The sequence below is a fragment of the Taurulus bubalis genome (assembly GCF_910589615.1).
Source record: "Taurulus bubalis genome assembly, chromosome: 1".
In the NCBI taxonomy this organism is placed as follows: domain Eukaryota; kingdom Metazoa; phylum Chordata; class Actinopteri; order Perciformes; family Cottidae; genus Taurulus; species Taurulus bubalis.
The window spans coordinates 13564370-13590509 of record NC_136589.1 but is presented as its reverse complement, the minus strand read 5'-3'; the positions used below and the strand labels follow the sequence as shown (position 1 = coordinate 13590509).

General features: G+C 39.5%; 3 protein-coding genes across 3 annotated transcripts; 1 reads left to right on the top strand and 2 right to left on the bottom strand.

Annotated features, from left to right (window-relative positions):
* Positions 1-48: 48 nt before the first annotated feature.
* On the bottom strand, positions 49-4060 carry ccdc170 (coiled-coil domain containing 170; the record flags this gene model as incomplete). Its single annotated transcript, XM_079222074.1, has 8 exons — positions 49-386; positions 1069-1272; positions 1531-1773; positions 2003-2176; positions 2295-2495; positions 3083-3385; positions 3661-3834; positions 4034-4060. 8 exons carry the CDS (start codon positions 4058-4060, stop codon positions 114-116), a joined length of 1599 nt encoding a protein of 532 aa, XP_079078200.1. The 3' UTR covers positions 49-113.
* A 1433-nt stretch (positions 4061-5493) lies between these two features.
* rmnd1 (required for meiotic nuclear division 1 homolog) lies at positions 5494-8954 on the top strand (the record flags this gene model as incomplete). The annotated part of the gene is made up of 11 exons (XM_079228690.1): positions 5494-5940; positions 6027-6132; positions 6250-6325; positions 6529-6568; positions 6682-6782; positions 6921-7027; positions 7112-7176; positions 7314-7390; positions 7660-7780; positions 7870-7986; positions 8183-8954. 11 exons carry the CDS (start codon positions 5494-5496, stop codon positions 8213-8215), a joined length of 1290 nt encoding a protein of 429 aa, XP_079084816.1. The 3' UTR covers positions 8216-8954.
* A 2901-nt stretch (positions 8955-11855) lies between these two features.
* Positions 11856-21001, bottom strand: akap12a (A kinase (PRKA) anchor protein 12a; the record flags this gene model as incomplete). Its single annotated transcript, XM_079222073.1, has 4 exons — positions 11856-11906; positions 15598-18503; positions 18664-18763; positions 20894-21001. The coding sequence occupies 4 exons, from the start codon at positions 20999-21001 to the stop codon at positions 11856-11858; spliced, it is 3165 nt and encodes a 1054-aa protein (XP_079078199.1).
* Positions 21002-26140: the final 5139 nt, after the last annotated feature.

Sequence of the window (26140 nt, the reverse complement as noted above, 5' to 3'; positions counted from 1 at the left end):
GAAAGCACAAAAAAAGGAAAATGTGGTGTTCAATGATTGGATTCTGTATAAGATTTATTTTGATATACTTTTTAGATCACAAAAATAAGTACAGTTTGGCTTAAGTATAATGTTTAAATCTCGGCTTCGTGAAGAGGAGCTGCTTCCCCTGGATAAGCAGACCTGGAGGTAGAGAGATCACAAGAGGAGCAGGCAGGAAGGTCCTGGATGTGGGCGAGATGAGGCCTCTGGTGCCAGGGCATGTTAACATGATGATGAAGGTGGTGATGGTGATGATAATTGTGCAGAAGGCCCTCCAATGATTTGATGATGTCATAGCTTGGAAGAGCCAGGGCTGTGGCATCCAGACCCAACATCCGGGAAACAACCATCCGGAAATCCACCAACTGAGCGACGGAGATAAAATAATATTGAGTTTGATTTAACCGCCTTTTACAACCGCTAAGAAATAGTTTCTAAAACCAGCGTTCTGTTGAAACTCTACACACAAAAACCCAAAACATATACACAAAATAAAACATATTATCAGCACACACTTTTGCATCAACATTTTATTTATTTTCACAAACACCAATAAATAGCTCTTTCCACGTGCCAACTGCACACGGATGCTAAATATAAAACACTATTATCAAGAGTCTTTGGCATTTTTATTTGTAGCCGACTGAATACAAATGCAATGTGTTTATCTCCAATACTCGTATATTCTCACAACAGTATAAAACTTTAATTAAATTAATTTAACTGAAGATGACATGAACACAGTCATTGCATTGTACTGTACACCATATTTCAATGCAATATAGTTTTGAATGATGTGTTTAATGTAAGAAAGCTTGAAAGAATGCTTTAAAATGTCTAATTTGTAAACTACTAGATAGCTACATTAGGTTGTGTTTTCATTAATTGTGCCACAAGTACCAGTTTTTGTGTCCTTTCAATCACAAAAAAACTGCAAATGCATAAGAAGTATCCAAACTGTAAATTTTCACCACACCACTTTAACCTCTTTGTTCAGATGTTGCTGAACAAAACTGTTTTCATATTCCATATTCATCGTTCCCTCACCTCTCTCTCCCTGTCAGCCAGCTGAGTCAGGCTCTGTCTGAGGGTGTCGAGTTGCTGCTGGTCCTCTCTGGTCTTCTTCTCTTGGCTCTGCAGGTCTGAGCTCACTGTGTTCAGCTTCTTCTCCACCTTGGCCTTCCCGTCCACCAGCTGATCCAGCCTCTTTTTCTGCTCCTGCATGTCCTGACTCTGTTCCATGACTTTCAACTTGGCACGTCAGACAGAGGTGTTCAGTGAAGCAACTGTTATACAACGGCTTTATAGCTCGCGAGTACTCTGATACTTAAAAAAAGTATGCATGGTTGTTTTCAAAACCAACCTGCTTTACATAAATGGTGCACAGTTTAAAAAGTATCACCCGCTCCTCTCACCCACACATACACAGACATAAACACAAATACATGATTATGAGGTAAACATGCCTCTGCATTTACTTTTAGGGGTCTGAACCCCTCTCCCCTCTACCTTGAGCTCACTGGTGTGGGACAGCTGGGCCTTGAGCTCAGTGTTGGACTGCTTGGTAGCCTTCAGCTCGCCTTGAAGACGCTCTAGTTTTTTCTGCAGCCTCCTGGTCTCCAGAAGAGCATCATCTCGTTCCACAGCCAACGCTGAACGGCTCCTCTTCTCCTCCTCCAGCTCGGACACCTTCTTCCTCAGGAGCTGAATGTGGAGTCCTTTGCTCTCTAGTTGGTCTTTCTGCGACTTAAACTATTGGGAAAAGGAATATTTTGATTATAGGTGAATTGCAACCACTGTTTTGCATTTGTGCATTTAGAGAGGAGGTTTTCAGCACAACTTAAATCAAACACCATTCAGCACATTTGTATGAGCTTCTGATTGGTTGTTTAAAACCTTTTGCAATATCTAAAGATAATACAACTGACTAATTACGCTTTACGTGGCAGTAATAGCAACACTAGCTATTTGTGTAGCCTACCTTTCGCTGCAGACTGTAGGTCAGACTTTTGCTCTCCACCAGAGCAGTTGCCTCTTGTTTGACAAGCTGCTCTGCCCGTGACAGGATGAGTTTTAGCCTCATGTCGAACCCGAGGTCCACAGCAATACTGTCAACCATCATTGTCTCTGACAGCTGTTCCAGGAACTCTTCATACTGTTAAAACAAATAAAAAATAAGTAATAATGGATGGAGGACTACTGGATACTTCTGTCACCTAAATACTTTTTCTCACGTATACCAATGTAACTTATTTTCTCCTGACTTTACTCACATGCTGTTTGCTGTGTCTCAGCCCGTCATGCTGCATGTCTGCTGCCAACAGCTCAGTCTCCAGACCCAGCAGTCTCTCCCCCAGGTCCTGGACTTGCTGCTCTGCAAGCTGAGCCCTCTGCAGCGCTCTGCGCTGGAGCTCCGTCTGCTCGCTCAGCTCCTCAGAGACATGACACAGCTTGGCCTCCATCTCTGACAAAGACTGTCTCAAATAATTTAGAAAAGATGCTATGTATCCTAACGTGTAGGAGTGCCTTTTTAAGACACGGAAAACCAAGATTCAATGTAAAGGGAAATGTGTTCGAAGGTAACTTGATACATTATCTCAAGTGTTGTACATAAGTAAAATGTGTAGGTACTTTATACTTTTTACCCCACTGCATTTATCTGAAAACATGTAGGTACTACTTACTTCGTTAATCAATATTTAAACTTATTAGAAGCACATAAAATGCATCTTATAAAGTAAATTAAAACAACAGAATTAGTAAAATTAGCTCTACCACAGCGGGCAACAATATTAAAATGCTGATTACACTGTATTGATTCAGAAATAACAATAATATTCATTGAAAATTCTCTTTTACACTTTTAAAGAAATTAGTGTTCAAAAAGCCATACCGTAGGCTACATTTTTCAGTAAATTTCAGTCGGCAATACTTGTAATATGAAGAAGAAAGTTATTGTGAAACCAACTGAAGTTGTTCATGTTTCAAACGCTTGAAGTTTGACCTTTTAAGACTTCTTTCCTTGCAACTTGTGCCACACATCCCTGCTCTGATTCCTCACCTTATTGCAGACATTATCCAGGTTGTGTAAAACATCTTTCTCTGTGAGCAGGATGACATTCTCAGACTTCCCCTGCAGCAGGCCTGCCACTTTCTTCAGGAACATTTGTAGCTTCTCCTCAGCTGCCTGAGTCTCTCCATGGCTCCACTGGAGCTTTCTTTCAAGCTCTTCCGCCTGTTTCTCCAAACAAAGGGACTCTCGCCTCGCCGCCTCTATGACTCTCTTGCTGGCGTCAAGCCGCTCCATTAGGGTTCCCCTCTCCATCTCAACGCTCCTCCTGCCCACCACCAGGCCGTCTAACTCCTGCAGGAGGTACAAACTAAATGTACTCAATTTGACTACTAATAAACTAACTTAATAAATCAATAATGATAATTACTATTTACGCACCAAAAATTATTCCCTGAGCACGAACGTATATCTAACTACCCCTGGAACAGTGTAATAAATACAATGTGAAAAAAATGAAAACAATTTGCAGACTTTTCTTTTAGTGTCTGCCAGACTTGTTTGATGGTGCACTGTATGTAATTGTACTATAAACGTACGTATTGAGAGTTTAAAATATTTGCAAGTACCCCTTTGAGTGAATCGAGTGCTGCTACACTGCTGGCAGCCTTCCTCCTCTCTCGGTCCAGCTCTGCCACCAGCCTCAGCACCGTCTCTCTGCTGGCTTTACAATCCACCTCACAGGATTTCACACTCTCATCCAAAACAGCAATTCTCATCTTCAGCCTCTCCCTCTCATGAGACTGGTCCACCTACACATTAAAAAAGCATTCAAGAGCTATCATTTATAATAGTTATAATGTTGTACTCTATAGTAGAATATGTATCAATTACAAGCTGGTTAAGAAGCAAAGCTCAACATTAGGTGAAATTTAGTTAATGCTCAATAACAAATATGTGTCAAAAAGATAGTTAAAATTAATTTATATTGTGTTAGCATACCTCATCAGAGTTTTCCATGACTTCCATAATTAGAAGTGTTGCAGGGGAAGTGAAAACAGTAGAGAATTGTCTCTGTTTTAAGAAGTGTCCTGGCAACACCAAACACAAGCTATACCAGAGGTCACCAGAGGGAGAGCTGCAGCAGTGAGAACGTCTGACATTATCAAAAACATTAAATAGATCTTTGGATGCAAATTAAATATAATTCATAGCTTATAAACAGTTGTTAAATGTATGACATAATGTATACAAAAAATAGATGAAAGAAGCTGATGAGGATGTCAAGGTCAACTTCAGTTGATTTGTATGCCCCAAGTGTGGACTTTCAGATGGCCTAACTTCTAAGGCACCAACTTCAGTCTTCTCAATTCACTATTCATAATGCAGTAATTACATTTAGACTGTACAGCATGCTGCACAATGTATCAGGTTAGTTGCCACTTGGCACAGTGCAGTACTTGCACGTTTATAATTTATGATTCATTCAGTTTCACTTGGGAATTGAGGAAAACAATTAAAATGACAAACATGCTGTGGACTATAAACAGTTCCTGAACATTTCAAATGAGGCAACGTCTACATGTGACATTACTCCTTTAGTGTGGTCATGTGTGTGCTTATTCACTGCAAATCATTTCACAAGACAATGCTGAAGATTTGAGAAAAGTTAGAAACAAATAAACCATTTTGGGTCACATAAATTAAGGTGGTCCCAAACCCGAACTGTAGGTTGGAAAGAGACGAGGAACGACGTGCAACAGACGTCCGCAGTTGGATGTAAACTAGAGATGTTGTGGCTCCCGGTCCTGCAGCAGTTGTATGAAGCAGCAAAGCACAACCTGCCAGTCAGTGATCGGGGCAGACAACAAGATGACGTTACTACGTCAATACGTCACCATAAACAGGAAATGAGCCCGCAACAAAACTTTATTAGCCTCCTGGTCCGTCTCCGTCGTGCAGGTTGTGATGTCGCTGAACTCATAGACACACGTGAACAAACCCGTCGTATTCTGACGCCGGTGAGCTAATCAATACGTACCAGTTGGCGTTGACGTGACACACTGGTCGGTAACGTGTGTGACGTCAGCACGTGGACCACCTCTGCAGGCGTGTAACGTACTTGAAGTTCCCTCCAGGTACTGAACCGTATTTATTTAGTGTTTTGCTCTCACAGTTTATTTGAAACGGGTAAATCGTAACCAGACTAACGTCACTAGTGAATGTTTGGACGTCTAGCTCATGTAGTCAAGGTCAGTCTAGCTTCTTCAGGCTCCTATTTTGATATTAACAGTGGATTTGAGATGTCTTAAATTGCACATTTAAGTGCATGTACATTTACTCATAGATCCAGGATGTCCCAGAATGCAGCATGAGTATAATGCATCATGATGCATCTCCTGGAGGTACACTAACAGCTGTTTCCTGTGTTGCAGCTCACCTGAACAGTTGTCGATGCTAAAATGCTTCTCCGGACGCTGTGGTCCAGACTTGGAGCCCTGCGGCCAGTAGAGAGGACACCAGTCAGCATCTGTGCCTCGGCCCGTCTGTCCCAATCCATCCAACCACACGATTATGAATCCAAACCCAAGACTCACTCAAACGGGTCGGCCCCGGGGATCTTTTCAAGGACCTATCATGTACACACTGCTACCCAACAGCTGAAGCATATGAGACGTGTTCTGCCTGCTTTAGTTGGCTTTAAAAGTAGCAGCAGCACGTTGGTAACTGACCCCGGGATGCTGACTAAATGTGAAAGTGGACAGAAGCGGTTTTATTCCCCCGACCTTGTGAAGTCTGTGTTAAAACCAAGTTTGAAACCATCAACGCTGCCTGTGAAACGGGTTCCCAAAGGACCAAGAACCAAACAGCCTTCCAGAGCCAATCAGCCTTCCCTGAACGTGGACATGGTGATTCAGCCAGTCGTCTGATAATGGTTGGTCCGTTTTAAGTGTTGATGTCTTGCTTATGTCTTTAACTCTGTGTTTCTCTGTAGGATATGATGCAATGTATTGCCTTTGCAACAGCAGATCAGTATCATTTGCCAACACTTTGCCATGACTTGATTGGCCACGGCTTCCAAGAGATAGATTTGCCAAGAGGTAGGATTTAAAAAAATAATATTCATAGATTAACAACTTCCCTGGGAGTTAAATGTGATTGATGTAGGCTGCTTGGAACAGCTACCACATTTCATGACAAACATGTTTTAATTTCAGATGCCGCACATGTGCTGTTGATAAGCACAGATATGGCTGCAAAACCTGATGACGATGCGCTAATGTTCTTCTTCAGGTAGAAATACTGTAGACTGTTTTCAAAATGCTTTGTTCTATGATTTTTCTTGGATATGCTTTTTTTTGTGAATGTGAATGTTATTGGCACTGGTGTATAAAAAAAGAAAAGATAATATTTCCACCTGTAATTACAGTGTTATGGCAATTTTCTATTTATTTTTGGGGAAATTACAGACTGACTTTCTCTATCTGTAATTTCAGGGAAGGCTCAGTCGTTTTCTGGAATGTTGAAGACAAAATGGTAAAAAGAAAAATAAATATTTTCATATAATATTTAATAACTTGTAACCCTTGTTTACTTTGTTACTGTTGCATACTTCTTCGACAATGTAACTTTTTTTTCTGTCTTTACAGATGAAAAAGGTGTTGAGAATATTGGAACAACATGAGATCCAGCCCTATGAAGTAGCATTGGTCCACTGGGAAAATGAGGAGATTAACTACACTGTTAAAGAGTACACTGATACTCACACACTCTTTACAAATATGTTATATATATATATATATATATATATATATATATATATATATATATATATATATATATATATATATATACATATACATATGACATTTAAAAATCTCTTCTTCAGGGGAAACACAAAGCTTGAGCGTGGCAACTTTATCCTGAGTGATAAGATGGATCAACATGAAGCTGTTCTGGAGAAATTTGCATTTTCAAATGCACTATGTTTGTCAGGTGAGAACTATAAAGACTATAAATTGCAAGGATTTGAATTGTTATCTTCTATCACTGAATTTAACCTCATGCTGTCTTCTCCAGTGAAGCTGGCGATATGGGAGGTGTTTTTAGACAGCTTTGTGGAGTCAATTCAATCAATTCCGGAGGTACAGTGGACACTTACCGACAGAAACAGAAATACATTCTGAATAATTGATCATCTGTGATGGTTGTTTGTGTATAAGGTAGACCGTGCATCTGTGCTCCACTTAATGCTAATGTCTTAATCTGTTTATCTCGCTAGATGCTGAAGTCTGGCAAAAGAGTTAAATTGTCCTCTGCAGAGGTTATGAAGAAGATAGGGGAACTTTTCAGTTTAAGGTAAATTCAGTGTTTATTCAATGAGAGCTGCAACCTTTCTTTTTTTTTATTATCAAGGTTTCACAGTCGGCAAAACATTTCCAGTTGTTTCTGCTTTGAACCTCAGATTGATATTTATTTTGTAAATTCAATTTGTATTTGTTAGGATTTTTTTTTTGTTCACGTCCATGTATTTTGTTGTTGTAATTCTGCCAGGTAATTGCAATTGCGAGAACTATTGTCGGTCTGCTGGGACGACCGACTGTTTAAAACCTTTGCTTCTCTGACAGACACTGTATAAACCTGAGGTCTGACCTGCTCATCACACCCGATTTCTACTGGGACCGAGAAAACCTAGAAAAGCTCTATGACAAGACGTGCCAGTTCCTCAGCATCAACCGCAGAGTCAACGTAAATACAGCTGCTCCAAAGAATAATGTGGCACCATGGTTGTAATGTAGAGACTCGTTCTGACACTTGAAACATTGTTCTGTGTTTAGGTTGTGAATGAGAAGCTGGAACATTGTTCGCAGTTAACGGATTTGATGAGGAGCCACCTGAGTGAGAAGCACAGCTTGAGGTTGGAGTGGATGATAATCATCCTCATTGCTATTGAGGTAAGGAGATAAGGAATCATTTGTGCCCTTTGTTTGTTTTTAACCTCTATTCATCGCATCAAACCATCCAAAAACATCCTCTTTCCAACATTTGTTGGTCTACTTGAATTGTGTAATTAATTATACGGTAATATACAGCATTCAAGTTCTCTTCAATTTAGTTTTCAAGTTTGTTTGTTTGTTTGTTTTCTTGTAGGTTATGTTTGAACTTGCAAAAATGATCTTCTAAGCGGCTCCTCCAACTATGCACAAATCTATAAAGGACACTGAGGAGAATGCTGCACGATGCAAACGTACTATGACAGCGTAATGTTTTCTGGAAGAAATGGCAGTCGTGAAGCGGACCTGAATATTTATTGTGTTACTTTTCCTGTTCCACAGTACATACATTTCAACAACACACAATACATGTTTCTTTTAGCTGAAGATCAAGGCAGAAAACAAAGTGCATCAGTGGGACTTTTTCAACTTTGGGATCTATGTGTTCAACAACATTCATTCCATTTTTACATTCTGTTCAAAAGCCTATGATCCACTTAGTGTGAAAGATACATGTTTTTAAGGGAGGGCAGAGACTCACTTTAACATGTGACATTATTTTTGTGTCTGAAAAAAAACAAGATGCGCTAATTTATTAAAATGTATGAAGTTCAGAAACTCCAACTGTGAGTGCTGCATTATAAAAGATGTAATAAAGTGTTTGAAATGTTTGACAGCTGTGTTTCAGTGTGTGCATGTGAAATGTCAAAATATTGAGTAATTATTAGTCGTACTTGTAGTAGAATATCTAAAGCTAACTTGTGATCACTAGAGGTTTCAATATACAAGAAGAATTTGCAATATAAGTACTTGAAATATCCAGGTATGAATGTATTCCAATAAAAATAATATTGTATACATGAAATATTTGTAAATATATAAACACATAACTCAGGTTTATATTTTGTAATTATTGAACATCAAAGGTCAGCAAGAATGTTCCATTAAAGTCGGTATGTCTGGAAAGAAAAGCTGACATCATCAGCCTGTCATCTTAAGATGATTGAGGTTTACACACAAAGCGCTGGGAAATAAAACGGGATGAGTACAGCTGCCATCATTGTTTAAGGCTTTGCTGATTACAATTGAATTAATCACAAATACATATGTGAAGATTAATTTAACTCTAAACAAAAACCTCTTGGAGATTAAAGATGAGCCTAAGCCTGTATAATAAAGTAAGTATGTACAAGATAATATACAGTAATAGCATGTTCAGCTCTGCCTATAGTCTTTACCTAAATAGGTGTCATGAGAACATGTTTTTAAGTGAAATGATTAAACAAAAGCAGAATGACTAAACACATGACCACAGTGAATAGTCATAAACATTATTAATATTTTGTAACACAAATTTATTTAAAGCACAAAGCTGCTAACAAAAAATCTGTCTTATACTATTAGTCATAAATATTATTCTAAAAAGATCAAGAGAGATCTTTTCGAAAACATGATTTATACTTGAAAAGACCTGACATGATTGGAAAATTCCACTCTATAGAAACAACTCATGAGAATTATTGAGCAATGCCATTGAATAATTCATGTTCACTGTCAAACCTCCAGAATCACACTGCATGCCCCCTGAGCCAAGCTTAGCATTTCTCCAGTTGCTATTGCTCTTAATACATTTCTCTTTTATCACACTCATTATGATGATAATAATAATAAGATGAACATAATGTCAAATAAAAGCAACAGAATGCTGTTTCCTGTAATGTTCCTCTATCACTGTCAGTGCTACTCTTAAATGGATTTTTGAAAACTTCTTACAAACTTGAGTGACTTCCTTTTTGATTGTCCAACCTTGAAAGAAAAAAGAAAGTAACATTATATTTATTCATTTGGATATTCCAATAAATGTGATGCATGCTGTAAGTGGACTGGACAAATCTTGCAAAAAATAAAATAAAACCAGAGTAAAGGGATGTGCTTACCGGTTAGTGACACTGAAGTGGAGCAGAATTAATTTCTCTCCATTGTTGTGACTCCCGCAGCTTCAGTTTCCAGATGCTCAAGTGCGGCAGCAAAATCGTCACCTTCACTATCAGTTTCATGCCTTTCTACTGTTTTGTGCATTTCCTGTTGACTTTCTTCTTCCTCAGTCTTTGAATTAGGGGCCATTTCCACCTCAAGTTCAAGTCCTGCCTTTCGCTCTGTCTGAGATCCGAGACGTTTCTCTTTAGTGCAGAGGTCTTCCTCAGCATCCAGCCACACATCCTGGTCCTCCTCTTTTTGTTTAGCAGGCTTTTCTGCTTTTGTTTCTTGGTCGTACGCTTTAGAGAGTGCTGGCTGACTCGAGGACACTTCTCCTTTCTCTGTTTGATTTACTGGTTGCATTGTTTCGGTTTCCTGGACACTGGAGGTCACTCTCTCTCTTGCTTTGACTTGTTCTTCTGGTTCCATCGCTTGGGTGTTGATATCCAGCAGTAGGGGTTGAGTCGTAATCACGGCTCTCTCCTTTGAATCTAAGTTTACCGCTAGTTCTGTGGTTCTTGTGGCTTGAACAGCGACCTCCGTTACCTTTATTAGTTTGATTGTCTTCGCGGGTTCTAGTTCCTCTACTGCCTGAACTCCGACCTCAGGCACATCTGTCTTTTCCACTGGTTCAGGCCTCTCTGTTATAGGTGGTTCCTTTTCTTGCCCAAACTGTATGTTGAGTTGGAGCTCACTGGAAAGACTTGAAGTAGACTCCACGATACCTATTGGCATGATGACTCCGGTGTTTTGGGGGTCTACTAATCCAGTGTTAGCAGGCGTTACAATTAGAGTTTGAATCATTTGTGTTTCTTTCTGAATCATTTGATTTGATTTGACCTCTTCTACTGCGACACCTGTTTCAGATTTTTCCTCTTCAGCTTTAGTTTCCTCCAAATCGTCTTTTTGATCATGGATAGAGACGTCTAAATGTGGTGTAATATCACATGTGTGCACAAGATCCTCAGTCACTTGCTTTCCAGTTGCAGCAACGTCACTGATTACCGTAGACGTTTCATCTTGACTTTCTAGGATATATCCATTACTATCAGCCATCTCTTTCTGATCCTCCACTTCACATGATTCACTTTCAACCATTTCACTCACTTTTGTCTCAGCATCTGGCTGTTCGATACCTTCTTGTCCCAAGTTGACAACCAGGGATTCAGGTACTGTCTCCGGTAAGTTTTGCTTTACATGTTGAATTAGCACCTTGTTTTGCTCACTCATTATTTCCTCTTCAATCTCTAGAATTGCAGAGATATTGTCTAACTTTTCAACATTTCCATGACAAACATCTATGACTTCTTTGTCTTCTGTTATCCCGACCTCTAGCACTGTGTCCACAATTTTCTCAGCTGATTTGATATCATCATTGACCACCTGTACTTGAATTCTGTTATTGTCCTCAAACTCTACTAATGGCACATGCATAATCACAACCACACTGCCTTCCTCTGCTGTCTCAGCCTTATCGTCTATATTTAATGGTTTGGCAGTCTTGTCTTCCTCCTTGAACACTTTTTCTATCAAAACTTCAGGTATTGCAGCTGAGACATCTTTTATATCACATATGACTACTTGCGCCACTATGGCATGCTCCACTGTAGCAGTCTTTATCTCAGTGACTGAAAACTCAGTTTCTTTTTTTCCCTCGACACTGACTTGTGCTGGAATGTCTTCAGTTGATACAGTCTTTTCTAGTACCTGAACATTACTTGCTTCTTCATTCACAGAGGATACACAAACTTCTGTTAATGTCACTAACTCGTCTATGACTTCAGGAATGCATTGTTCCTGCTCAACTCCCATATCCTGTGTGATACTCTCTTTTTTCGGATCCTCTGCTTTCTCTACAGAGTGACCCAGTTGTGCCACACCTTCACCCTGAACTCCATCTGTAACTGAAGCGATGACACTGTCAATGTTTGCTTCATCGAACAATATTTGGCTCTCAAATTCCTGAGCACTACTTCCCTCAATACTTTCTGTGACTACATGCATACACATTGATGTCCCTTCATCAGTGTCCGTTTCAGGTACATGCTTTTTTACTTTAGATGGTAATCCTTCTGGTTCTTCAGCAGCTTCTACTCTGTTTTCTTCTGGCTCTACTTCATTCTCCTGTTTGGGCTCATCCGTAACTGTTTCCACTACTGGAATATCCTCTGATATTACTTTATTTCCCAGTGAGAGAAGGATTCTCGCTTTTGAATCTAATGTGGCTGCTTGTACAGCTTGAATTCCTTCTGGTTCTTGAACTTGTTCAGTTTTGGATCCATCCGCTGGCTCAACACTGACTTCATGAAGATGCTCTGAAGATGCTGTCTGTTTGGGTTCACCTGTAACCATTTCTCCTTCTAGAACATTATCTGATACCACCTCTTTTTCATGTGATTGAACACTGCCTTCCTCTGAATCTAACGTTGGTGCTTGAACAGCTTCTAATACCTCTGGTTCTTGAACATGTTCAGTTTTGGAAGCATCCACTGGCTCAAGATTGGCTTCAGTGAGAGGAATTGTTTCCTCTTTGGGTTCATCTGTTTCTCCCTCTGGAACGTTCTCTGATATCACCTCTTTTTCATGTGATTGAACACTGCCCTCCTCTGAATATAATGTTGGTGCTTGGACGTCCTCAAATACGTCTGGTTCTTGAACAGTTTCCATTACATTCACTGGTAGTTCTTTGTTTTCTGATTCGACACTGACTTCAGTCAGACCCTCTGCTGACCATTTGGGTTCATCTAAAACTGTTTCTACTGTTGGAATGTCTTCTGATTTTACTTCCTCTTTTGGTGATTGAACACTGCCTTCCAGTGAATCGAATCTTGGTGCTTGAACAACTTTGAAGGCTTGTAATCCTTGAACATGTTCAGTTTTGGAAGCATCCACTGGCTCAGGATTGGCTTCAGTGAGAGGAATTGATTCCTCTTTGGGTTCATATGTTTCTCCTTCTGTAACGTTATCTGATATCACCTCTTTTTCATGTGCTTGAACACTGCCTTCCTCTGAATCCAATGTTGGTGCTTGAACAGCCTCTAATAGTTCTGGTTCTTGAACAGTTTCCATTACATTTGCTGGTAGTTCTTTGTTTTCTGGCTCAACACTGACTTCAGTCAGACCCTCTGCTGACTGTTTGGGTTCATCTATAACTGTTTCTACTGTTGGAATGTCTTCCGATTGTACTTCCTCTTTTGGTGATTGAACACTGCCTTCCAGTGAATCTAATCTTGGTGCTTGAACAACTTTGGAGGCTTGTAGTTCTTGAACATGTTCAGTTTTGGAAGCATCCACTGGCTCTGGAGTGGCTTCAGTGAGAGGTATTGATTCCTCTTTGAGTTCATACGTTTCTCCTTCTGGAACATTCTCTGATATTACCTCTTTTTCAAGTGAGTAAACACTGCCCTCCTCTGAATCTAATGTTTGTACTTTAAATACTTCTGGTTCTTGAACAGTTTTTACAACATGTTCTGGTAGTTCTTTGTTTTCTGACTCAATGGCTTCAGTGAGACCCTCTTCTGTCTGTTTGGCTTCTACTATAACTGTTTCTCCTTCTGAGACGTTATCTGATATCACCTCTTTTTCATGTGATTGAACACTGCCTTCCTCTGAATCCAATGTTGGTGCTTGAACAGCCTCTAATAGTTTTGATTCTTGAACAGTTTGCATTACATTTGCTTGTAGTTCTTGAACATGTTCAGTTTTGGAAGCATCCACTGGCTCAGAAGTGGCTTCAGTGAGAGGAAGTGTTTCCTCTTTGAGTTCAGATGTTTCTCCTTCTGGAACATTCTCTGATATTACCTCTTTTTCAACTGAGTAAACACTGCCCTCCTCTGAATCTAATGTTTGTACTTTAAATACTTCTGGTTCTTGAACAGTTTTTACAACATTTGCTGGTAGTTCTTTGTTTTCTGACTCAATGGCTTCAGTGAGACCCTCTTCTGTCTGTTTGGCTTCTACTATAACTGTTTCTCCTTCTGGGACGTTATCTGATATCACCTCTTTTTCATGTGATTGAACACTGCCTTCCTCTGAATCCAATGTTGGTGCTTGAACAGCCTCTAATAGTTCTGATTCTTGAACAGTTTGCATTACATTTGCTTGTAGTTCTTGAACATGTTCAGTTTTGGAAGCATCCACTGGCTCAGAAGTGGCTTCAGTGAGAGGAAGTGTTTCCTCTTTGAGTTCAGATGTTTCTCCTTCTAGAACATTATCTGATACCACCTCTTTTTCATGTGATTGAACACTGCCTTCCTCTGAATCTAAAGTTGGTGCTTGAACAGCTTCTAATACCTCTGGTTCTTGAACATGTTCAGTTTTGGAAGCATCCACTGGCTCAGGATTGGCTTCAGTGAGAGGAATTGATTCCTCTTTGGGTTCATATGTTTCTCCTTCTGTAACGTTATCTGATATCACCTCTTTTTCATGTGATTGAACACTGCCTTCCTCTGAATCCAATGTTGGTGCTTGAACAACCTCTAATAGTTCTGGTTCTTGAACAGTTTGCATTACATTTGCTGGTAGTTCTTTGTTTTCTGGCTCAACACTGACTTCAGTCAGTCCCTCTGCTGACTGTTTGTGTTCATCTATAACTGTTTCTACTGTTGGAATGTCTTCCGATTGTACTTCCTCCTTTGGTGATTGAACACTGCCTTCCAGTGAATCTAATCTTGGTGCTTGAACAACTTTGGAGGCTTGTAGTTCTTGAACATATTCAGTTTTGTAAGCATCCACTGGCTCAGATTTGGCTTCAGTGAGGGGTATTGATTCCTCTTTGAGTTCATATGTTTCTCCTTCTGGAACATTCTCTGATATTACGTCTTTTTCAAGTGAGTAAACACTGCCCTCCTCTGAATCTAATGTTTGTACTTTAAATACTTCTGGTTCATGAACAGTTTTTACAACATTTTCTGGCAGTTCTTTGTTTTCTGACTCAATGACTTCAGTGAGACCCTCTTCTGTCTGTTTGGCTTCTACTATAACTGTTTCTCCTTCTGGGACGTTATCTGCTATCACCTCTTTTTCATGTGATTGAACAGCCTCAAATACTTCTTGTTCTTGAACATGTCCAGTTTTGTAAGCATCCACTGGCTCAGAATTGGCTTCAGTGAGGGGTATTGATTCCTCTTTGGGTTCATCTGTTTCTCTTTCTGGAACGTTCTCTGGTTCTTGAACAGTTTTCATAGCATTTGCTGGTAGTTCTTTGTTTTCTGGCTCAACACTTACTTCAGTGAGACCCTCTTCTGACTGTTTGGGTCCATCGCTGCCTTCCTCTGAATCTAATGTGGAGGCTTGTTCAACTTCTGATGCTTCTGGAACTTCAACATGTTCAGGTATGGCAGCACCTATTTCAAGTTCATCTTCCTTTTCTGGCTCAACATTCACTTCAGTTAGCAGCATCTCCTTGAGTTCATATGTAACTGTTTCGCCTGCTGAAATGCCCTCTGATATGATGTTCTTTTCAAGTGATGAAACACCCTCTTCTGAACCTAATGTGAGATTTTGTACATCTGCTAACTTTTGCAAATCTTCCACCTCTACTAGTTGTTGATCGTCATCCTCAGCTTGAATCTGATCAGTGATATTGTGCATTACCTGATCTTCCTTAGGTGTCAGAGATGGGACTTCCTGCTCCATAGCCCCATCCTTAGTTTCATCTGCCACTGTTGCAGCCAAGTCTGTTTCTTGAGAGTCTATTTTTGGGGTCTCTGTTTCAGTTTGATGTGCCTCAATTAGAGAACCTTTATCTGTGACAATTAATTCACCTTCAGGTAATTTATTTGTAGACCCAGTCGCATAAACCTCTGATAAGCATTCCACTAGATAATGGCTCTCGTCAATACTTTCTAATTCTGTTACGCTGTCTTCTGGATGTGTAATGTGAACCTCTTGTACTTCATCTTCAGTGATTTCAGCAGTGTCAAACTCCTCAGTAGGAACTTCAGATAACATCTCTGTGGAAACAGAGTCATTGACTTCAAAGATGCTCGCTATTTGGGTGATAGCTGCAAGTTCATTATTTGCGTCCAGTTCTTCAACCTTAAGGCCTGTGTGAATTTCAGTAGTATCTAAACTTCTGTGTAATTCCAGAATTGTTGGCTTTACAAATGCTTCCAGTATTTGATGCGAGACAGAAAAAACTTTTCTTTCAGAGCTTAACTCATCTGAACAAACTGTCTCTGGACTTGTGGAGATGGTTTCAACAACATGGTACAGAAGCGCATCTGTTTCCTCAATGACATATTCTGCTGGAACCGGTGTTGTGTTGCCGGATGTTTTTGAAGACTCTGAAGATAACTGGGAAACTGCAGATATCATCTCAGTTTCATCTGCCAGGGTAATGTCTAAATGTTCTGGTGCAGTAATGGCCTCCGATGTGATCTCTAGCAGATCCTCTGCTATGGTGTCATCTCTAGCTGCGTCCTCAGTGACTGAAGCTGCAGTGGCCTCCTCTGGAATGTCACTGAGTTGTTGTTTACTGATTGATTCTGTAAGATCATCACCGTTTTCATTGGTAGCAGGGCTGGTAGTTGCCTGATTCTCTGAAGCATCATCATTTCCTTGGACTTTCTTTGCTTCAGTTTGCAGATTGTCACAAGGTAGGACTGGTTCAGCCATCGGATCAAGGCGGTCTTGCTGGAGTTCAAAGTCTGCTTCCTTGGGTATATGACTTTCTACATATGTCTGTGTTTGTATGTGAACCTCTGTCTCAACTGTATCAAACTCAGACAATGGAACCACAGCGGGTGTGTCAGAGTCTTCGTCGCCTGAAGCTGCTTCTTTATCAGCCTCATCTGAAGATACTTGGTCCTGCTTTTCGGCAGACTTCCTCTTCTTTCTTCCTGGTAGGAGTTTCTTTATTGAAAAGGAGGACTCATCTTGAGTAACTTCACTATCAGATTGTATATTGTCTTTGCTTTCATCGTCATCCTTTGCTTTCCTTTTAGGGGTGACAAGTCTTTTCAATGATTTCCACGTTGAAGCTCCATCGCCCTCTGAAGGACTTCCTGCTTGTTTGGGGGAATAGGCCAAAATTTCCTCAACCTCATTTTCTAGGGCAGATTCTGCACCATGTTTACATCCGCCGCCTTGCTTGTTTATATCATTATCAATTTGAGGTGTTTCATCATCAGAGTCCGACGTTTTTCGGCTTCTTCTCCTTCCGGATCTACATAAAACAGAGTCCCATGAAACAGATGAGTCTTTTCGTTTTTTGTTTTCTTCTGTGCTGTGATCTGATATTTGCCCTCCTTCGCTTGTTTTTGGTTTTTCTACTGAACCTGGGATTTGTGTCTCTTCATTACTTAAGGAGGATTTCTTCATGCGCTTTTTTGGAGTCATAAGTTTTTTGAAGGAAGCCCATGCACCATCCTCCTCCCCTACTGTCTCTGTAGAGGGTTGTGCACAACCTTCTTCTTTCTGATTCTCAGCTGTCTCTGTAGATGACAAGAGCTGATCTGAAACATGTTCCCCAGAGTCTGACAACTTTGCATCACTTGACTTTCTGCTTCTTTGCTTTTTGGATAGTTTCTTTAAGCTAGACCCTGAAAGCAGCCTTTTCAGAGGACTTGCTTGAACTTTTTCCTTCTCTTGAGAACTCAGAACTTCAGGCTCAGTGACAATTATGATTGATGGACCTGGGGACGCACCCATCTTCTGAGCTGCATACAGGATCTCCCCTTTTAGTTTATTTTCCTCATGTTCTGTCTCAACTGCAGCTGCCTCGACACCAACACTGATGTCCTCTTTATCCTGCTGTTGGTCTTGTACAGTTTGTTCTGTCTTCTCTACGACCTCCTTTTCACCTATATCTTTCATTTCTTTGTTAGTTGTCTCATCTTCGGCAAGCTTCTTTTTCTTCCATAGTCCAGAAAATATTCCCGTTGTAAAAAATATTTTAATTGGAGAGACGACAGCTTCTTCTTCAGGACTAGATGGAGATGTGGAACGTGGCTCTTCTTCATTTGTGGTATCCTGGTCTGCATCTTCACCTCGAGGTGAAGTCATCGCTTCATCTGCATTATTAGATTCAATTTTTACTTTGCTTTCTGTTGCATTTTCCTCTGCATTTTCAAGAATGCCCTCCGATGTATTGTCTGTCAGGGTCGGACATGTTGTTGAATCATTATCATATGTCTCCTGCACTATGTTCACATTGGTATTCTGTTCAGCATTCTCACTTGTGGTTTCCTTTGTGGTATCCTCAACATCTTCTGGTCTGTTTGGTTCTTCTTTGTCAGTATCATTGGGCACATCGGTTGGGATTTCACCTGAGCCCCTCTTTACTGTCAATTTCAAACCAATGTTACTGAAAAATCGCCTAAAACCTTCATTGATGTCATTCTGCTTTGCATCCATTTCAGTCATTTCTAACGTTATATCTTCATTATCATCAGCTTCATTAGCTGATTCCTTTTCATTCATTTCAACATGTTCTAATGGTGTTTCTTCTTTAAGTGGCGTTTCTGTTTGTGAAACATCTTCGTCTGGTGAAAGGACAGCTAAACCAGGAAATAAATGAATTATTACATGCTTGGATTGCAAGAACTGTAAAATAATGATGACGAAGATGAAACTCAACTGAAATCCAACAAGTTTTGCTTCAGTGAAATTATGCTTACATTGTGCGTCAATAGGCAGTAATAGTGTTGTAGTGCCTACCCTCTGCAGCGATGTCATCCTCACAGTGACCATTCACATCTGCTTTAGAGCTGTCTGCTTTTCCATTGATCTCAGAGATCTGCCCTTTGTTTTTGAGAGACTGAAACAAAACACAAAAACTTAGAATGTACAATCTACCCCTGCTCTTCTGTCAAAGAGAAGCTTGTATGGAAAACAGATAATCAAACAATTTCCCATCCTTTAGAAGTCGATTTTAAACCTTGTTTTTCATAGTAATTTCAAAAGCACTGGTTTCAGTTTCAACAATTGTACCGCAACGACAACCATTTGCTTCTATGCTCAAAGCTGGAGAATAATACAATAAATCCATTAGACTGTATATTTTGTATGCAACAAACAATGTCAATCTTTAAATAACTGGGGCTCCAAAGTCCTATTTAACATAGTCCAATCAGTGTTGTGTTGATGTGATGGTAGTCTTACATTTAAACAAACCTAATTGCCAAGGCTCAAATCCTTGAGCCAGATTAGTTTGGAAAGTCTCAGCAGGGGAAAGGGAACAAGAAATGTGTCCGTCACCTTTACAATCACAATAATTAACTATATAAGTAGCTGTAAGGTCTTATGGCACCTGCTAATACCGGCTAAGAATTTATTGGACATTGATACAGTAGATTCATTGTCCTTTGTTGCCACATCATGATTCACACAGAAAAAATATGCACACTCTTTTGTAATATTTTTGAGGTATAGAGGTATCGCGTAGGTCTTTTGTTGGCATACAGTGGCCTTGAAACCACCATTTCTTTTTTCAAATAGTTTACAATTATACAGTTATAATGTATTCTAAGTATATTCTAAAATGTTCTGAGTGACCAGTAACCAATCTCTACTCCCATAAGTGTAGCAATAACAACATAACATACGCTCGGAAAAGAGCAAGCGCCATAATATGATTAAGGGCAGCTGTGAGCAGATTTTCCAGTCAAAAGTTCACATTTCCCATGCCACAGGTACTGTGAACAGGCAGCGCTTTGTTTTCAGTCATCAGCCATCAACCCGAATGACTAATTGGTCCCTATAAAAGGACCTTAACGTATGAAGCAGTTCAACTTCAGGAAATACAACCAGCCTTTATTATTATTATTTGTATTATTATTATTTTGCAAATAAGAGTACCAATTAGTGTGACAATGAATATAGCTCAAGTATTCTTTACAATTTATTTGGGAAAAAATTAAAAAATCAGATTATTGATCCTAAGTAAACTAAATAGATGATGGAATTAGGAAACTATTATTATTGAATCATAATAATTTATGACCAAATTGATCGCTTGTGACAGTGGCGTACATATCCACTTATTTCATCCAAACAAGGTTAAAGCATGCCATTAAATCTACACAAAGTTATGATTATAGCTTATAAGACATTAATAACTATTTTCATTCACAGATACAGTGCTGTCGAATTAACTTCCTCTCCATGACCAAGTGATGATGTAGCACTCAAGTAACTGATGTTACCTTCTGCTGAGTGCAGTAAAAGGGAAATTCCATCTCTCCCCTGGATTCCTCTAAGAATGAAAGGTTGTTGTTATTCCTCCACACTGTTTTCCTTTCATCTAAATGCAAACCTTTGCTGTGTCAATGAAACTAGGAAAACAGGGTTTTCAGAAGGCCGCTAATAGCTCTTAGCAGACTTAGCCTCAAACTACCAAAGCAAAAGTCAATAACCATTGGGACAGATCTCAACCTCTGACAAAAACAACAACAAGCAGGGCACATTTTGTACTATTTAACCAGGAAGAAAGCGGTGGTAATTACTGAATTCTGCACCTAAATAAAGTGAGCTTGATGTGCTTGATGCCATCCATTTAAATGGGACATCGGCTTTTTTTTCTTCTTGGGGATAGTTAATGAATTTTTGGGGAGTTTTTCCTGATCCGATGTGAGGTCCTGGGACAGGGATGTCGTATGTGTACAGATTGTAAAGCCCTCCGAGGCACATTTGTGATTTGGGGCTATACAAAATAAACGGAATTGAATTGAATGTGTTGGCAAGCAGCAGCTGCACTGTCCTTCCTGACAACAACAATAAAGTCCAGCCTCAGCATTTTTATGACACATGACACATATATATGGCTTCATACCAAAGAATGTATACTGAAAATGCATATAGATGAGAATGGAAAAATCTTAAAGTCTGTAAACGTGGTAGTGATCTGCACTATATGTCAACAATCTGACTGTGGGAAATAAGCTGATACCTGGTCTTCGATATTCTGCACAGTCTGAGCATCCTCCACCGTTCCGCTCTCATCCTCCTCCGCTGCATCCTTCCTTCCCTCCAGTTGCGCAGACTGAGCGTCTCCCATTATCGGAACTGCAGCGCGTCACTGTCCGGAATGAGCCGCACAAGTGATGGAAATATCCCAAATGCGCACCGGGGGAGAAAGGAGAAAAAAAACGCAATCTGGTAGCTTCGCGAGAGACGGTCAGCTCTCAAATGCAAGCTGGATGTCAACAAAAAGTATTTTGTAGCCAAACACCTCCCTGCAGGATCACATGAAGCCTATGAGCCGAGCCTGGTCCTGCCCGGCCCGGCCCGGCCCGGCCCGGCACGCCTCCCGCTGCATCAAAAAAGAAAGAGAAGAAGAAAAAAACCTGCAGAGAAAACACACCGTGTCCTCAGATGACTGAAGCGAATGTCCGAGCAACAAGCGCGGACCTGCACCGCTGAACACGTGCACCTCCGAGATATGCATGAAGTTAGAGTGAAATACCAAGTAAAGGTTTAAAAATGGTATCTTCTCTGGAAGAGAACCGCCGCATCACATGAGTTGTGTCGAAGGTTGATGCAAACCGACGTTTTAAGGGTCTCGACCGCAAAATCTTCTCAGTGTAGCAGATTTTCATTTTTATTTTTGACCATATATTTTTAGAAAAAGACATCGCAATTTCCATGAACTGCACTGTGGCCCGACCTCAATTTGTCTGTTTATGCGACTAAAAGTCATACACAAACTGCATAATTAAGTAATTTGAAATAAAAACATATTGGTCGTAAATTAAGTTACGATCTCATTCTCATTTAGTTTCTTTCAAGTACATAATTCACATTATTCATCATGAGTTTCTAAAACTTTTCCAGGTCAATGTGTAACTTGAACAGGGCTTTTTAGGGGGAAGTTGGAGCTTGTCAGTTTGACAATTGAGCAAGCAATTTTCTTAATGAGGTCTGACATGCCAACTCATGACCTGGAAAATTGGTGGCTTTTGCTGCCGGACCTTGGTCTGTCTGTCTGTCATCGCCTTTCACATTATTGGGTTTATGTAACTGTACTGGGACAACTGGGAGTTGTCTTCAATACGGTTGGCCAGGTATTTTTTCAGAGGTTGTTTTTGAGCATATAAAAGGTGCTTTTCAAAAAGCGGTGCCAAAAGCCTATATATATACATATATATATATATATATATATATATATATATATATATATATATATATATATATATATATATATATATATATATATAATTGAATTGAAGATATTTTTTCATAAAGAACGCATGCTTGATGCACGAGACATCAGGAGGCATGCACGATGCTTCTGTAAGTCATGCTGAAATGATTTTTCAGGCTTTTCGAACTCTCTGCATCACATGCGGTTGTTTAGTGCTTTTAGAAACTTCCCCTGATTCCAATATTATATTATTTACTTTAATTAATTGGAATGATATTTAATGTTGAATTAAATATCGAAATGTTTCAAAAAAGGCTTATTATAGACCTCTATTTTTTCAGTGTCGAAAATGTATTGAATTGAGACACAAATATACAATGTATTAAATCAAAGTGTTACTTTCGTAAATCATAGAGATGGTTAAAAGATTAAAGAATAAGCGAAGAGTACATGTACATACACTCTTACGCACAAGAGTCAGTGGGGGGGCCGTCAGGGCCCGCTAAGCCTTCTCTGCTGGCCGAAACAGAATCACAATCAAAGTTATAGCTATTAAAAAAAAATGTATAGCTATTTTAGATTTTTTTTTAAATCACAATTACATTACATGTAATGAATGAATGAATATATACTTTATTAATCCCCAAGGGGAAATGTTTTTGTCGTCATCAGAACATGTATTATAATTATTTTTCCCTATTAGCTTATTTTCTCATTGCACAGCTTCCTCTGTTGCTCTGCCTTCAGCCTGCAGCTTCCAGCCTGCCACTGGATCTGGTTAATAGCGCTCATCCAATCACATTTCACCTCTGTTTCTCTCATAGATTAGCGGCTTAAACTACATGGAGAGGCCTTCTAGCATTATTATGGATGTGTGTCTCGCCACAGGGACAAGGATCCCCAGCAGCAGCAGCACCCTGAATCTGCGCACTCCGGTACAGTAGGTGACGGTGTGCACCTAGTCAAGTTGGTTGCGATCAAGCTGTTCCACTGAATCGCAGGTAGAAAATCCACGGCCCGCCACTGACAAGAGTACAAGACTGTACACGGCAGGCCATTTTTCCATATATTTTCAGTGGTGAAGAGCGATAGTGACTGTGAAGGCTGTGTCATTTTATGCACATACATTTTCAACTCATTATTGTCATGCGTATCCTTTTGTGTGCCCAAATTAAATTTTGTCAAATATAATTTTGTCAGAGAGAAAAACAAGTTCATGAACCATTTATATTCTCTTTCTGATGTCATTTCCTGTGTTTAACTGTTCATTGTTATTCGCCATTTTACTGGCAGGACGGCGTGAAGCAATGTTAGCGAGTGTGCCAACCTCGGCACTGCCAAGCACTTCAAAGTAGTGCATTATCGTTTAATCTGCATTTTAAATAAACTGAATTTTCTCAGATGGGCCAACTCACTTCAAGTTAACTGTCAGAAAAGGATATAGAGCACCATCTAACTTTACTAATAATAGTTTTTTTTTGTCTTTGTCTTTGTGATAATTTAATCAGAGAAGACGTCAAAACTTTAGGGCTTTTTAAAGGGTCTAACAGCTCAATGTTGTGTGACTTCATAGTCAGAAACAGATAAATATCACAGTCCTCCAGCACTGACTTTCTTGACCGGTCACCGCAGTTGAAAAGAGCTGAGAAAATATCAGAGGAGAGAACATCCCCAAACTCATGACAGACATTCATGTTAATTTGGTCAGATGCTCCGAGACACTGTGGCTTTCATGGGAATCTCAGTCTGAAGCCAATAAGTTGAATCAATCAGACTCACAACATCAGCTAACTGGAAACTGCTGATGTTTTCTCCACTGATTACAGTAACCTGACAACCTAACTCCTGAGGCCTGATGCAGTATTATAATTGGTGATTTCACGGTATCAAATGTAAGTGCACGGCTGAAATTAAAATCTGATGAATCTTTTTTTTATGCTGAGCTAAAAATGTCTCGCTCTGCACTTAAAGTTGGAATAGCAAAAACGTAACAGTCAGCAGAGTTTTGATCTTGTAGTTTTGGATTGTTCTATGGTTTTGTAGTTGTTTGAAAACAAAATCAATTGGTTTCAACGGAAAAAGAATCAAGATAGTCTTACAAATTACATTATGCATGCTGTAATGCAAAGATAATCATCTTAAAATCACAGACAGTGAAGACATCAATTACTTTCATTTGTATTGGGACACCAGTGAGATTGATTGGTTTCCTTTTGTATACTTAAAAATCCACTTAATTTATAATTACTCCAACAATATGTTTAATTTTGCAGATTCCTCATTGGATCGTCAAATGAGTGTCTTTAGTGTAACTTTGATTATATCCTTTGAATTTTTTTTTTTTTTTTGGTGACACATGCTAAAGAATACACATTTTAAACTTTTGCCTCAAAAAAAAAAAGGATCTGCAAAGCAATTGGAGTGGCATAGAGACACGAGGAGGAATGCCAAAATGCAAAAATAGACTTTTGCCCTTTTGTTGAGCAGATTTACGATCCTTAGTGAAGAAAACATTCTTGGCACATTCACAATGGACCGTTTCCCAGGGTTGCTCTCCCTCGATCTGGTAGCTGTGAGCCTCTGATAGTTAGAGTTCACCTCATGGCCAAGTTTTTTTGATAAATAACATGCTGCTCAAATCAGAACCAGCTGACTGAAAAGAGGAAAATGTCTGGTCATGTTGTTCAACCCGAACGACATGACCGGTGCTGGAAATCCATAAAAGAAAGAGTTCAGTGCTTTAAAGGAAAATAAATAAAAGAAAGTTTGCAACACATGAAAATACATTGTATTAAACAATGTTTTTTACTAAGACAAGCTCTGGTACTGTAGAGGTGGATGTTTTTGTAACTGGGGAGAGAGTAGGTTGTACCTGAATAGAAGTATCTTGGATTACTTTTTGATTCCAAATTATCATTCAAATCTCAGGTGAAAAAGGTCTGTAATCGGGTCAGATTTAATATATCAAACTTCAGGTTCACATGAAACTACATGTCAACAGAGGCAGCTCTCCCATATCATATCAGGATTATACATGACTTGACCTCTCCTCCGCTCAAACAATTTGTTATTTCACAATCTACTGGATGCCGGCTCACAAGAGGTGCAACAAGAGGGGATTGTGTTATCCCACTCAGGACAAGTGCTTTGAGTCAGTCTGCATTTTCTACAAGCTGCACTAGACTGGAACTCCATTCCAGGGACTATTCGAGATCTACGGACATACATTTCTTTTAAGGCTCAACTCAAGAAATGGTTGATTGGTGGCCAGCTCTGTCAGCACTAGAACATAACTGCTCCTTGCTGTCCTCTTTCTGTCTGTGTAGTACTTTCCCTCTGTTTGTATGTTGTTCGCTGTCTGCGTGTTTTGACTTTGCCTGTCGACCATTCATCTACCTGTATGTCTTTTATTGTTTTTTGGCTGTGTTTGACTGTTGTGCACACACTGCAAATATGTTAACATTTTATAATCCTTGTATATTTAATCTTATTTCTGTTTTCAGGTTTTGTTTTAGTTTTTTAACGTCTGCCTGTTGGGACAAGAGATGGAAAATAGCCTCTTGGCTAACGCTGGCACATTTAACAGAAATGTTTTTATTAATGTGCACTGTCCCCTTATTAAATAAACCACTTGAATTCAAAAGGTTCCGAAAAATGTAATTCCACATATTGTTTTTAAGCTTTGATTTATTTTGCTTTTTCAATGAACTGTTTCTTTCTTATTCTACATGTTAGTCCATACAATGATTATTTGAATTGAACTGACTGACCTTTAATGGCCTTCAGACTTGTATTGCTTTAAATTGTGACACAGTCCTTTCTGTGAGATGCAGTTATGAACTTTTCTAAAGTTCACCTCAACAAAGCCTGAGAAACAAGACAGTTCAGGAGGAATTAAGAATATAGAATATAGAATTAAGAAATAGCTCTCTATTTACACATGCACCACTGACATCTGCTGGACAAAACAAATACTCAGTTTAAAAGTAGAACGGAGATCAATAAAAGCATCATCTGATTTTGTGTTTTAACAAATAACTTAGGTCAGTGTTC